Source organism: Mycteria americana, chromosome 5, assembly GCF_035582795.1.
Source record: "Mycteria americana isolate JAX WOST 10 ecotype Jacksonville Zoo and Gardens chromosome 5, USCA_MyAme_1.0, whole genome shotgun sequence".
NCBI lineage: Eukaryota > Metazoa > Chordata > Aves > Ciconiiformes > Ciconiidae > Mycteria > Mycteria americana.
In genome coordinates, this window is record NC_134369.1 from 38,926,339 (window position 1) to 38,942,083 (window position 15,745).

The 15,745-nt window shown below is 36.8% G+C and overlaps 1 protein-coding gene across 2 annotated transcripts in view; it reads left to right on the forward strand.

The window, feature by feature from the left end:
• RASGRP1 (RAS guanyl releasing protein 1) overlaps positions 1-15,745 on the forward strand; it is a 45,158-nt gene that overhangs the window by 23,715 nt on the left and 5,698 nt on the right. For both annotated transcript variants that reach the window (XM_075503027.1, XM_075503028.1), the window contains 11 exons: positions 960-1,091; positions 2,196-2,349; positions 5,570-5,743; positions 6,522-6,638; positions 8,393-8,668; positions 10,970-11,050; positions 11,667-11,771; positions 12,801-12,910; positions 13,598-13,742; positions 14,508-14,544; positions 15,151-15,297. In XM_075503027.1, the coding sequence (XP_075359142.1) occupies positions 960-1,091; positions 2,196-2,349; positions 5,570-5,743; positions 6,522-6,638; positions 8,393-8,668; positions 10,970-11,050; positions 11,667-11,771; positions 12,801-12,910; positions 13,598-13,742; positions 14,508-14,544; positions 15,151-15,297 (1,478 nt within the window). The remainder of the gene's footprint in view (positions 1-959; positions 1,092-2,195; positions 2,350-5,569; positions 5,744-6,521; positions 6,639-8,392; positions 8,669-10,969; positions 11,051-11,666; positions 11,772-12,800; positions 12,911-13,597; positions 13,743-14,507; positions 14,545-15,150; positions 15,298-15,745) is intronic.

A 15,745-nucleotide genomic window follows, 5' to 3' on the forward strand; every position in this document is an offset into this window, starting at 1 on the left:
CCCCAGAGAGTAGGCTGGGTGTGAGCAGGAGGCTGGGAGGGGACACAGCTGGGACAGGTAACCTGAACTGACCAAAGGGGTGTTCCATGCCATACAGCATCATGCTCAGCAATAAAAATTTGGGGGGTAGTCATTCCAAAGTAGCTGTTGCTCAGATGCTGGCTGGGCATCTTGTGGGAGATGGTGAGTGATTGCCTTTGCAGCACTTGTTTGGTTGGGTGGCTTTTTTCTTTCATTCAGTTATTAAACTGTCTTTATCTTGACCCACACATTTTTCTCACTTTTCCCCTGCCTATTCTGTCCCTGTTCTGCTGCAGGTGGGCGGGGAGGAGTGAGCAAGCACCTGGGTGGGTACTTAGTTGCTGGCCAGGGTCAACCCACCACAATGGGTGACAAGTCACATATAGGAATTGAAATATAAAATGTATGACTGAAACAATTTGCATGCCCAACATAGGAAAATGTCGTTCTCTGAAAATATTTTGTGCATGTGAGACTGAATCACTGTAAACTACTAAATATATTTAATTAATAAAGTTTGCTTCAGTTAATAGATAAAATTCTGACTAGCATAGTGCTTTTTTTTGATGTCCAGACCAAATAATTTCAAGTTTTAAAGGAATATATAAAATTATCTAGAAGTTCATGAAGAAAAAATCAGCATGCACATTATCTAGATTTAATGTGAAACTAGAAATTTTGATATTGAATTGATTGCAAACATATATGTAGTGTAGTTCTATACAGCATTACACCAGGTAGTTTCTAATTCGTTTTTAATCTTGAAATTTTGATTTTTGGTAAAATCAAGGTAGCCTAGCAAAAGCATCTAAAAGCAAGATTTATCCCCTGAAGTTGGTCAAGAAGAAATACAACTACAATACAATCCAAATTTCAGTCCTACTGATGTTAGAGCAAAACCTTTATTTTTGTGTTTCTGTATTTTCAATGTGCAATAGGTATTGGATTACAGAGTTCTGGGTTATGTTCAAAATGGACTCCAAACTATCCACAACTATGGAGGAATTTCAAGAACTGGTTAAAGCTAATGGTGAGGAGTTACACTGTCGTCTAATTGACACAACTCAAATGTGAGTGCCAAAGTTTCAATATGCTCGGAAAAGAAAACGTTTGCTCTGAATTTCCTTTATGCAAATATAACGTCTCTCCAGTATAGCATGTTAATGGTCCTATAGTGGGTTAATTTTAATAAGTCATAAGTTATCTATCCTTAGAAGAGTTTATACATCATTATAGATGAAATATATATTACGTAGAGGAACAGAATGCCTTTTAAGAATGGCTTAGGTTGAGTTTAACTGCTGTGTAGACTTCGTGCTGATTCTCTACGCTAGATAAATTCTACTCTATCCAGGGAAATTAGAAAATTTGTAGAGGCCTAATGATTTTGAAAGATCACTTGAAGTCAATGAGAAAGGAGGATACATTTTGATTGGGTAACAGATGAGGTAAAAAAATTGTGTTTGTATTTTTAACACCAAAGGTGAGAAGATACTGTTTATTACATTGTCAAACTCTTGATACTACTTTATGTGATTTTAGCTATAAAATTACTTGTCCTGTCAAGAATAAATCCTACAGCTATACATCACACAGTTCTTGGGAAGAGAACTTTCCTTGTTATATGGGAGTAGGATAGTTCTGTGGAACTGTATAACAGTGTCAATTCGTACTTTGGTTGGAAATACACAGGCAAAAGCAGAGCAGAATTTGGCATACATTTTATATCTGGTTGCAAAAGAGGGTATTTAGTTTTTCAAATCCAATTAAATTTCATTACTCCATGGGCGAATAGCATAGGGGGACAGTTCATACTCAGAGGCTGGTCAAGGAAATCTGTAAGAATTATTAAATGGAAGAGCACTGGATGTGTTCAATGAAGACAGAGTTACGGACAGCAATTCTGGAAGTGCAATATATAATCTCATGCTGTTTAGTAATATAATTGTATTGTACTTACGTGCTACATCAATATAATACTTAAAGACTAACAATAATGCTTTGTCATACAATCTCTAATGCATGAAAGGAGCTTGCTGTTTAGAAATTCAAATAATTCACTTTTTATTGCAGTAAGGCATGAAAACAATGTTACTTTTGTATTAGGGAGAGAGGAAAAGTTTGCTCTTCAGAAAATAACTCAGGGTAATTCTGTTTTAAAATTTGTCTAAAAGAAATTCTAGGGATTGGTCTAGAAAGCTGACACAGCGTGTAAAGGCCAACACCAGTAAGAAACGGAAAGTCTCGCTTCTTTTTGATCACCTTGAGCCAGAGGAGCTGTCAGACCACCTTACCTATCTTGAATTTAAGTCTTTCAGAAGAATATCAGTAAGTGATTTTTATTTATTTTAAACAAAGATGGGAAGGATGTAGAAAAGATGGGAGAGGGGCTAATGTAACAAGATTAACCCTGCAATGCAAGCTGTTGGACAAGCTGAGTCTGTATCCAGACTCTTTTTGTTTTACTAGTGTTGAAGGTGGCCAGTGGTACTTATTCGGAGTACATACCCTTTTGCTGCAGTCATTTGAGAGAGGGAGAGTGAACCTTTTAAGCAACTATGGAACAGAGTCGGGGCAAGGTCAGTTGGAAGGAAGAGGAGTAAAGCATTTGATCTTCTTCCAAATAATCACTTTTTGTTAGAACAAATGGTGTCATTGGGCACAGGAACAAGCAGCCTCCTTTCACTCAAATCAGTAATCAGGCTGAAAGGGGATGAAGGAAACTTGGAATATTCTCCTAGAATGCCCACCTCCTGTGGCTGTAGGAAACAGTGCAGCATTCTTGTGCAGTGACTAATGGACTGTCTGTATAGAAGGTGTCCACTGGACTCTGCTTGCCATTTTTGATCGTGCATAACAAAATAAAGACTAGGGATAAGAAAGCACTTGAGAAAATGCCATTTTTAAATGTAAGGGGGGTTTAAAATATTTTATTAGGCAAGCTTTCAAGTACACAAACAGTTCTTAAGAATTTATCTCATTTATGTTTTCTTTCATTTGATTTGTTTTCTCAGCTATGTTGGTAGCTGATAAGGTGCTAACTTCCCTATGCACCTTGGCTTCACTTGCATCCTTGTATGCTACAACATTACTTCTATTCAGACCTGATACAGTTCACACATGCAAAAGAAAAGTGAATGTTAGAGACCAAAATCTAAGATGGTTGCAAAGTCAGTGTGATGATAACAGCGAAAGCAAAGTGGGTTTTTTAGGGGGTTTTGTTTGTTTTGGTTATTTAGTGGGGTTTTTTTTAAACATTACAATTTGAAGATGAAGTCTTGCCAGGAAAGGGGCTCTCAATAGATTGTGGAAGATTTCACAGTCACTTGTTAGTGTACTTCTTTTTGAGCTGACAGTCCATGACTCTTCATGTTTTGTGTTAAATTCAAAAAGCCATAGAACCAGAGTCATGCACAGATTTCTGCCTGTAGGCAGTAATAATATGCAAAGCTTATATAACTCTTAAGATTTTCAAGCTCTGTGCAGACATAAAGTAATTAGTGATTAATGAGCATAACAAGTATGATTGCAGTCAGAGTGTCAGATGTGTCATAGAGTTCCAACGGTTACATGCTTGTATACATTTTATATGCGGGGTCCCTGCATATGTTTTGGTATAAATTGAGTTTACCGAAACCTCAGATCAGAAACTAATGTGTAATTAATAAATAGCTATATTCATTAACTCTTTGCAGAACGTGTTCATGATATGCTAAGCCACAGAATCCTTTTGTTATTCTAACGTAGCAGCATATACTTGGAGAAAGGCTGCAAATGACCTGCTGTGTTATCAGTCACTGGAATAACTATTCATAGGTTCGGTCATTTGAAAGTCATAAAGGAATACTTGATCCCCTGAACGTATACAGCACACAGCAAAATCTTCCATGAGACACCATGCATCTTGCAGCAAAGAAAAATGCAGGGAGTGGTGTTCACAGAGTAATGACTGCAGGTATGCTGGTGTTTGGAAACCATTTTAATTTATAGTTATAAAATACAGAGAGGCTACACTCTTTTGTAAGAATCTGGATTCTGCTTTCCTGTTGAGGCTCATAAGTTAGTCATTGCAATACCAGACTCTTGTATTATTTAAGTACCTGGACTTCTTTACCGTATGTGCCACTAACAATCTTGTTACAGCTGACCTCGTTAATAAATTTGTGCACAAAAATTATTTCGAAACTTTAAGTAGCATGTTAGATATAAATTTGTTCAGCATTTAAAAAAAATTTCTTTTCTGAAGGAGAGAGCTGCTGAGAACAAAATATAAACTAATCAAACTGATTCATAATTGTACTGAAACTGTTATGAAGTCCATAATTATGTAGTCAGAAATTGAAAAATCATCTATCTGTATAGAGTAGTTGCTTAAATTTCAACATCTAGCCAAACCTGGCTGGGGTTCAAAATTCAAACAATAATTGTAAGTACGTACTATGTAATCTCAGAGACAGCTCTACTTATTACTGTTAATGTTTCTTCCATTTTTAATTTAATAAGAGGACAAATCCAGAGATGTCTGCTGTCATATCTGCTTTTTAAAGTGTTAATAGTTCTTATTAAATGGATGGAAAAAAGTTAAAAAGTGAAGAGAAAGTGCAAGAGGGAGAGCAAGAAACAAGCAGCAGCCTGACAATTTATGGCCTTTTCTTAAGGATCAATGCCATTCAGCATATTCCTGTGGCCTTAAGAAAGGAATATGTATGTATTACAGCTATGGATGGTTTTGGTAAGATGTTAGTATTAGTGGTCATAGTAAAGAATGGATGTGTAAATCCTGTGTCACATTTTCTGATGATTCAAATTCTTGTGTATTCTTGTTAATGGATAAATCAAGAGAATGGATAAATATTGCATCAACAAAAACAATCAATTGCTTCTCTTTGATCTTAATGGGAAGAATGGCTTAAAAAAATCTATTTGTCACATACAGGTGTCTACTCAACGATTTTAGATTGCTTTGGTTAAAGAAGAGAATCTCACAAGCTGTATTAAAAATATTAAGGAATCTGTAGCCCTCATTCTTAATGGTCTTATCTCAGTTTTATATTAATCTCATTGAACTTGCTTTTTGTATTAGTGTAGCTTAATTCAGAAGTGTGCCCTAGCTACATGAATGGAATGCTTAACTTCCTTAATCTTCCTTAAACTGTCACTGAGTTACTAGATTACACTTTAAATTCAATTTAACTTCACCTGTAGAAGCCTAGACTCAATGAATCTATGGAGCCACTGAGGCTGGGAGGAAAGCCCCAGTTCTACTCATCCTAGGGTTTATAAGAGCCAAGGCTCCTGAGATATACATGATGCAAATGATGTAATACAAATTATGGTGAAACGATGCTTTCGGTTAATTCAGTTAGCTCAAGCCTTTTGCTTTGAACTGAAGAAAGCTTTGACAGGGAGAGATTTCAGTCTTATGGATATTTAAGCTGTAAAATACATCTTGTATATTTCATTTGAAAAGCAGACCTGTATCTGCACACAGATCATGAGGTATATGAAACTGTAGATGAGTTTTCATTTACACTTTTTTTTTTTTAAGTTCTCAGATTATCAGAACTACATTGTGAATAGTTGTGTGAAGGAGAATCCAACAATGGAAAGATCAATTGCTCTTTGCAATGGTATCTCTCAGTGGGTGCAGTTAATGGTTCTTAGCAGACCAACACCACAGCTTCGGGCTGAAGTATTCATCAAGTTCATTCATGTTGCACAGGTCAGTTAAATTTTGACATGTGTGGTGTTTATTTTGTCTTTCTCTGATACAGCCCTTTAGTTGCTCTTCCCACGCTACCATTGTAGGGTCAGCTGGGAGCGTTGGCACTGGTCTCCTGGTTCATACATACAGCATGCATATTTGTGTATGCTGTGGTTTCATACCAAGTATTCAGATATTACAGTGTCATGGCACCATGACTTTCACATATCCATTCTGAAGAAACTGTTTTCACTGAAAAACTAGACTTGCTTTTGAATCAGCTGGGGAGACTCCAAGCTGTGACTGCGTACCTTTCCAAAGCATGAACTGCTATCGTGCCTTTGGCTGTAAGTGGAAGCATTTCTACCAGATATGCCTTACTGGATAGAAGTGAGCTGTGGTCCTACCAGTATTCTTTGCATATTTATTCAACTGCAGTCATAACCAAGATAATAGGCAGTGTTTCCTAATTGTGGTATACTTCTTCCTAATAGTGTATACTTCTAGGTATTCAGTATACACTAATTGTGGGAAGAGGGAGAAGTATTGAGGAAGTACTCTGAAGACTTACTGTATCTGCAGAATTAATATCTGATTTAATAACAGTAGAATAAGTACATGTTACACCCAGTAAAATCACAACTCATTACCAAAATGAATGAAGTCAAATGGATAGTGGCACAAAACTTGCAAGACTTTAGAGGAAGACAATAGAGGAAATGTAGAATTTGGATGTGCATATTGAACAACTTGAACCTTTAAATAATAAATACTGATTGTTTGTATGTCAACACAGAAGCTCCACCAGCTGCAGAATTTCAATACATTAATGGCAGTGATAGGAGGTCTCTGTCACAGTTCCATTTCCAGACTCAAGGAAACAAGCTCATGTGTTCCTCATGATGTAATTAAGGTTGGTATTGCTTCTCTAAGTTTTACAAATAAGGTAACTTTTAACTTTTTTGTCATGGTACACACAAAAACCAACCTTACTTCATTAGGTAAGAAGGAGAGAAATACAGAAAAAAAGAAAAAGGAAGACTTCTTTTGGTTCTGGAGGGTTTTTCTTTGTCATTTCATCTCTACAACACCAGTTACTCCTACACTTCCAACCCCACCTTTCTTCAAGATTTGTATAGCTTCTCCAGAGTTTCTCTTTTAATACTCAGATATGACAAGCTGCATTTTCATTTATATGCAGTAGTACAGAATTGCATTCAAACACGAAAGCAGAGAATTGGATCCTAGAACATTTGAGAACAAAACTATTATCATCCATAGCAACACTGACCATCCTGAGTCTATGAAATGCTAGCACAGACCTCTGCACTTTGAATTTCAAACTGAAAGGACTGGTTTTGTTCATCTGATCTTTCCCTGTGACAGATTTTATCTGGTTCAGACTTGAACAAACTTATACACACACATTATAATGCAGTAGAATGTAGGGAATCAGTTGTAATTTCCAATTAAATTCTTGTGCGATACAGATGGAGGTATTTTTTGCTGAGATTCTGGCTACTAAAACTGTGAAGGAAAGCCTATTTGTTAGCAATGAAATGGCTTCTTAAATGACTTCTTCTGAAGAGACTAATATGCTTTATTATTTTATCTTGTTTGGGGCCTGAAAGATTTCGTATAGGTATCTAATGAACCTGTTTTGATCACAGTATATTTAAACAGCTTGAATGAGCAGTGCATACCTGGAGTATAGACCAGAAGTATGACCTCCTGCTGATAATGGTTGCAGCTCCCAGGATCTATAAAATCAGTTAGCAATCTTATTTTAGAAGCCTGTTGTTTTACAAACTTTGTCATTATGAGGAGTGGACTGCATATGTGTCCCTCATTTGAATAACTGTTTGCATCAAGAAATTGTATACAAGTGCTAATAGAAAGCAGGTAGATAAAGGCTGGTAATTAGTGACTTGAGAACATACTTTAAAGTTTAACTATAATGAACAATTTGTGAAGGTTAAAAATCAAGGGGTTAGACAGGAACTTCCACAAGAAAACATTGGTCCATTGATTTTATAATATTAAGAGTCAGCTTTGTACCTGTATAGTTTCAAACAAGGGAAATATTTATACTGCTAGACTTAAGATTCATTTGGCCTTTACAACAAGTCCAATATATTGTTTCTTCTTCACTTCCATGGAAAAAAAGTTTTCTTAAAAGCACAGATGTGCCACCTTGAACTGTAGTAGGAGTTCTGGTCGTGCTGTGATGGGACCGTAGCATAGGGTTTCTCTGCCAGGACTTTCCAATTCCAGCTGGTGACCTGGAAGCCAGAGAAGTGCATTCCACATTTCAAGGTGAAGATGGCTCCTTTTATGAAGGTCAGAGACCTTGTGCTGTGCTTACGCATTAACTGCATACACAACCTCTTGATTTGAGAGGATCCTATTTCTTTTCATTGACTAAATAAGGAATGTAGGAAGACCAGCATTATAGATTAGGCTACAGATTAACTATCTATAATTACATATTACAGATAGTTAAATTAGGTGAGGTGAATAGATTTCATTTGAAGCCTAAAGTTTTAAAATCCATTTCAAGAGTCATTGTGAGTAAAGCCCTTAACAATAATATGGGAAATTCTTGTGCTGTATGACCAGACCAAAAACAGTAACCAATTTTGATTTTTGTTTTCTTTTTATTTTTAGGTGTTTAATGAAATGACAGAACTGCTTTCATCTTACAGAAATTATGACAATTACCGACGTGCCTATAACGAGTGCAGTAACTTTAAGATCCCAATCCTTGGGGTCCACCTGAAAGACTTGATATCACTTTATGAGGGCATGCCAGACTACTTAGAGGACAAAAAAATTAACATATACAAACTATACTCTCTGTATAACCACATAAATGAGCTGATACAACTCCAGGAAATGCCACTTCCCCTGGAGGCTAATATGGACCTTGTTCATTTGCTTACAGTAAGTATGTTAGATGAGATAAACACCTCCATTTTAAAAATAATTTCATATACCTCTCAAACAACTAAGTAGAGAATTCAATTAATTATAAATACATAATATTGTAAGATTTGTTTTTCCTTAAGGAAATGTATAATAATAGAAGAACTGAAAAAGTTAGTGATACTGATTTATCTGGCAGCAAGGGTAGAGGTGCCAGTTCAGCAGTATGCTTCCCACTATTTCTGTAAGGGAAGGAAATGTTTATTTCTGTTTCACTACAGTAGTATGCATTCTCTCTGTATTTCCACTAAGGAAACACTCTGAATCCTCTGCTGATTAAGCCTAAATAGGGAGAAAGGTAGAAAGCTTCCTTAGATGCACCTTGGAGGCAGAAGTTTGCATACAAAGCTTGTGTTGAACACACCAACTTTCACATAAAAGTTCAGTCCCTCAAGATGTGTAGGGTTAAACATACCACATTTCTAGCCAAGTTTCTTCTGGTACTAAAAAAACCTGACATAAATGTTAGTCAAATATAGTTGTTGTATTACTCTTCCAGTCATATCTAGTCAGTGCCATGTTACTAACAAAATTGATACTACCTAGACATACGTCACAACAATAGTTTTGGCTTCTCCTCGTAAGTTAAAATACTACCTTTTCTTAAAATAGTAAATCTACCTTTCTTGTTTCGCAGTTTTGTTTGGCCTTAACAAGTACCTCAGCTTGGAAAAACTAGATAGGCTGCTTCCACTTTCTGGTTACAAGCCCTGTTTCAGCAAAAAGTTAATAGATAAAAATGCTTATAATGCTTGAGGTTATTTGTTCTCTCTGGGGGCACTCGTGTGTGAAATTAAGCACATGTGCTCAGGGCCTGAAATAGAGCTACATAAAGTGGTGAATTTCTTCCTGCTAAATGTTGTAAATATTTTGTCTCAAATTATTGTTAAGTTGCCACCTTTTTTTCTTTTAAATAATGTTTTAGAAAAATGGCTACTACAAATATGTAGAACTTTGGCCACAATTTCATGCAGCTATATATGACAGGACATAAATTAAAAGAAATATTTCATTTCAAAGCAGGAGCTTCTAATCTGCTAATATTCCAGGGCACATAATTTTCCTGTTTGTTCCCTGGTTTTTCCAACAGTCTTTCTCCTTCTTCTGTTTCCTTTAGTCATATGCTTTCCCATTAGCAGGCAAATCAGTTTGAAGAGGTATTAGTAATTACATAAGTGTCAATAATTAATAGAAGTATCGTAACATTTGGACTTTTGTTTTTTGAGTGTCAGAAACTACTTTAAGATTTCCCCAAGAATCTAAAATTATTCACTATTATGACTACAACAGTAATTCTTGCAGTTGTTCACAAGAAAGTTATTGCATATGTGCAATTTGAGTGAGGTTATTCATTGGATAAAATAGCATATTTTGGTTTCTTAGTTTATATACATATGACTGCCGCAATCTTGACTCTCTGTAACAAGTTTATATTTTCTTTGGACTTGCCATAGATTGAGGCTCGTAACGCATTTACGTGTGGCTTTTCTATTCAGTCATGTCTAGTGTGAATATTTTCATGTAAATATTCAAAAAGTGTCATGTTACCAGTCTTCAGTCTTCGCTTGAAATTTGCTTCCAGTCAAGAAAACATTTGTTACACTATTTTCCAGGACACATGCAAAAGCAAAGGTATAAGTTTGATAATTTTTTCAAATTCCTTTATTTACCCAGGTGTAATGTTTCTTGCTTTACGTAACTGCTGTTGACAGCTAAAGGTTCTCACTAAATATAGGCAAGTCCATCTTTTCTCCTCATCATATACTTCTTAGTTCAACATGGTCACAGCTGGATTGGATAAATACGGCATGTTTAAACAAGAGTTTTCTGAGAATTGTAGTGATGGACAGTTTCATTGGAATGGTGCTTTTGTGCTTAGCTGCACGATAGACCACTTGAATATTATGGGAGTAACAGGTTTTTTTCAGGTTACTTATTAACTGACTGCTAATGATGCCTACAGTCACTTGCTGTCCTAATGACTGTAGGTGCGTAATGTTACAGATTTCCAGATAATGGCAATAACAGTCTGGAATTTAGAAATGTACCCATTTCAAATCACTGTGAACACCTGTGCAGCTCAAGTGCATGTTTTCTAGGTGCAACCTAAATTAAAAATTAGTCCAAAAAATTAGTCCAAAAAAAAATTAGTCCAAAAAATTAAAAATTAGTCCAAAAAATACTACTGCATGCCAGGAACAAGTATATCAAGTAGTAGTGACTGTTTTGGGATTAAATTAATGTTGTGTTTGTTTTCAGCTGTCCCTTGATCTTTACTACACAGAAGATGAAATTTATGAGCTTTCATATGCACGAGAGCCACGCAGTCACCGAGCTGCTGTAAGGGCCTTTCCAGATTCTTAACACAAAGATTTTTTTATGAGTAATGTAACTTTTATTCCTTGCATTCATTTTATTTTATTTTATGCTAAACTGAAAACATTTTAGCTTTATAGACTGAACAAAATCTGTTAAAGCGTGAACTGTTTGGTTGATGATGAAGCCTAAGCTAGAATATATGGGAGAGTTGAAACCATATCAGGTTTTATAATATGAACACAAACACAAATGAAGTTACTTGTGTAGAGACATGACATCAGGCTCAATCTTGGCAATTGATACTGATTCTTTTAAATGAATAATTCTTATGTGATTCAGATGATGAAGCCCATGAGTGTTATATTGTAGTTTTGTTCCTGTTTTATAAATATGGAAAAGACGGTGAATTTACAGGGCTGTCAATAAACTATGACAATTAAAGGAAAGACCACTGTTTTGGACAGTTCAGGGAAGAGCTTCCTCTGAAGTACCACATAATTAGCAAAAGTATGATGTTGGGGCCAACAGGCCATTTCTGCCGTCCTGTATCACATAGTCCATTGTCACAAATGAAAGAAGTGTAATACTGAAAATCTTTCCATGTGGTACTAAAGAAATTCCATTCAATTTATTCTAGCCTTTGACACCTTCCAGACCTCCAGTAGTTGCAGACTGGGCCTCAGGAGTAGCCCCAAAACCTGATCCAAAAACCATCAGCAAACATGTTCAGAGGATGGTAGACGTAAGTATGGTTGGCCCATTTACCTTACATATCAGTCGTAGCCTTAATCTCTAGGTATGAGAAGATACAAAGCAGGGAAAACATACTGGACACATTCAAAACTTGGCTGAGTTTGTAAGTACTTCTCTCCTCACAAAGAGGTATTTCTGCCTAGCTGTAAATAGCAGCAGCAGCCCATGAGGCATGGAAGGAAGTTCCTTAAATAGCTAAGGAGCCAGCGGGGAGTGTGAATGCTGGTTTGTATACTTCCAGAGTCATTCTTCCAAGGAGCCGGGGAGTCCATTTCTACCAGGGACTCCAGCATCATGTTATTGGTGGAGTCTGATAGTGGGCCTCTGAACGGCTTTGTTACTAGCAGCCATTGCTTTTTCTCTCTCTTTTGGGTCACCTACTTTACTGGAAACCAACAGGTGATTGATTCCAAAACTGACGGAGAGAGAGAGGTAAAGAGTTTGTCTTTCCATCCCCGCTTCATCTCTTTTCCTTCTAAATGCTGCTGATATTGCTAGGTATCCTTTGATACACGCTGTTTTGGAATGTATTTCTAAATTTGGCCTAGGTGTGCTCCTTGCCTTAGGGCCAGAGACAAACAGTAATGTCGTGGAAAAGAGGTGTCTACATGACAATTCTGTCATATAACTACTTTTCACATAACGTTGACCTGATGAAATAAGCTAGGCAGCTACACTGATTTGGCTACAGAGATCATCACTGAGAGCACTAATTGAGAGCAGTAGTACAAGTTGTATATGTAGGCCTGGACATAATCTTAAAGCAAAACTAAAAAAGACCTGTCATTGTGTAGTGAAGCATTTAGTCCAGCCTATGTTGACTTATCTACATTTTGCTACAATCAAGAAATCATAATGCTGCTTTAGTCTCAAGCAAAAAAAGCAGTTGGACTGTTGCACTGTTTAATGGATACTGGGGAGAAAGTGGGAGAGGAAATCCATAAATATTGTGGAGACTTTCTAAAGTGGTAATTCAGCCCATCCTTATTATAAACTATTCTATTATCATCTTGCACAGTCTGTCTTCAAAAATTATGACCATGATCAGGATGGATACATTTCCCAGGAAGAATTTGAAAAGATAGCTGCCAGTTTTCCATTCTCATTTTGTGTAATGGCTAAGGACTGGTGAGTACATACAAATCTCTTTTAACCTAGTTCTGCTTATCAACTTTGTAGCATCTGTTTTGGGAGGGTTTTTTGGGTTTTTGTTTTAAAATTTTATTTCTATCATTAGGATGGTAAAATCATCCTCTTCACCCACAAATAGAAGTGAAAACATAACTGACAAAAGCATCTTCTGAATGTGTTGTGAATGACATCTTCATGAGCTTACAGCAGTAGTAACCAGGCTGATGTAGGAGGAAGAACAGATAATAGAAAAAGAAATATTTTTTTGAATTATATTCAGTATATAGTACTAAAGAACTTTCCTAAGATGAACCTGTCCCTCAAAAATAAGAGAAGTGGCAAATGTATATTTTGGTTAAATTAAGAACATTTTTCTTAGCATATTAAAGCATGGCAAAATACAATAGTGATTATTCAGAGGTTTTCTATGAAGTAGTTTTGAGGTTGCATCACATATGCAGATATTTTGTTTACCCTTACAGGCTGCATTTTAAATGTGTAGATAAGCTTCTGTAGACTGGGAGCAGGTGACAAGATTACTGAGGTTGTTATCCCAAGGTCACTGTAGTTTTTTGACCCATGAAACTATGGCCATTATAAATTGTGAAGAAAGATATGTTTAATTCTCTTTATGCTTTTAATAAAATTTATATCTCACAAACAGCTTTTCTTGTTTATTTTCAGGGAAGGTTTGATTAGCAGGGATGAAATAACAGCTTACTTTATGAGAGCTAGCTCAATCTATTCCAAATTAGGACTTGGCTTTGCTCACAACTTCCAAGAGACCACTTATTTGAGGCCTACTTTCTGCGACAACTGTGCTGGATTTGTAAGCTACTTTTTAGTAAATTATGTTAACGTTGTTTGGAATAATGCCTTTCTTAATCTCATAATTACCCTGTGTCATATACAGAAATGAATCTATATAAAACACCAGTGAAGCTATATAGAACACCAGGCTTCTGCCTGTGTAGCTATTTAAGGTACCCTTTACACCCCTCTTGGCAGTACTATTATATGTTTAAACAGGGCTCCTACCTTGTGGTGTTTGGTTGTGTCACCAAACACAGCGTCAGGCAAGACTTCCAAATCCAGAGCCTTCCAAACACAGTCTCAGGCACGACTGCCAAATCCAGAGCCTTCCACTCCATGGGGCTATTAGAACTCATGTGCTGGTACAGACGTGACATGTCCCTTGCCTACAGCACAGAAAGATTTAGTAAAACTGACTGCCCTACCAATCTCCAGTTTAGCTGGGATCAAACAAGGGTGCTGAGATAGAATTCTCCATCTACTCCAGCTCCACAACTTCTCTGGGGGCCTGTCAGATCTGCTGATGTATTCATTAAGACTAACTCAAGCTATTTTGTTTGTGATTGAGGAATGCACATAAAATACTCTTGTTTACCTTATGCTAAAGAGGTAAATAGTTCATATTTTGACCTTACCATGAAAAGGGTAGAAAAACAAGGTATTCTGCAGGTGCTCAGATCTTAAAAGTGAGTGGAGCTTTTAGTGGATTTTTATATCTGGAGGTATCAAATGTGCAGAGAAATATATTAATACATAGTCTTTCTGTTTGTTTGAATTTCAGCTATGGGGAGTCATTAAACAAGGATACAGATGCAAAGGTAAGATACTTTATACTTTGTTAATTTTAATCTATAATTGATGGTGAATGACAAAAAAACCTGATCATCCTGAGATCCATTGCTATGTCTATGGACCTATTTAATCTGACCTCTCAGAGAGGAGAAGACCGATTCAAGAATAGCATGACAGATGGTCCAGAAGAAATGCAAAGATGAAGGAACTCATAACTGATAGCTCTACTCCTTTGCAAAACATCACTGAATCCAGAGGGTTTGGGACCAGACCCTTCTGTTCCAATGGGCGCAAACACCAACACTGTGAAAACTGTGCAACACATTCACAGCGTGTATTTTGCTGAGTTTTCTTCCTCATACAGGTATCTGCTTTCTCTGCAACTCCTACAGTCAGAACACTGTTACGACTGAATGTTGCTATTTTGTATTTTTGCAATGAAAAGAAGTTTTAGGCCTATATAGCCCAGCGATGTCGTTGCTCTGTTTACCAGATGTATGTTGTTACAGGTAATGCATGTAGAGAACACCACAGACGCTTTCTTGCTTCCTGGGGAGGCAACACAGTGCGAGAGCTGATCTTAGATGCTACCACAGAGCCACTGAGTCATATAAAATTTGTTTTGTTTACAGACTGTGGAATGAACTGTCACAAGCAATGCAAAGACCTGGTTGTGATAGAGTGCAAGAGAAGACCCAAAACTTCAGTTGCAGACAGCAGCCCAACATCTGCTCTTGCTTCAAGCCTCTGCCCAGTAGGAGCCAAAGAGCAATTCCATGGTGAGAAAAGATCACATGGAAAAGATCGAAAGATCTAGATAATCTTTCCTTTGCTCCTTTTTCTTTTAAAGCTGAGTTGTACAGCATCATTTTAAACTTTGTTAGTTAACTGCAGTGTTTTATCAACATATAAACTAGAAGCAGGCATAGGTGAGCCTGTACCAAGTAACACCATTCCAGTTCTAGTCTGAATAAGTAAGGATTCCCTTTCTGGGAGATCTCTTGTCACACTACACAATGTGTGGTGCACAAATTCCACAAAAATAGAGTAAATCTTCTGCCAGGCTCTCATGAGAACTAGATGCCATGAACTGAACAGCTGACAGGTTCCCTTAACTCTGTCACCTTGTGCCCAGCAGGTCTTGGTACACTCCAGTTTTTACCACTGTTGTCACATTAAGCAACTACTGCTTACAGTTCTGACTCAGATTTCAGTGTGGAGTTTATA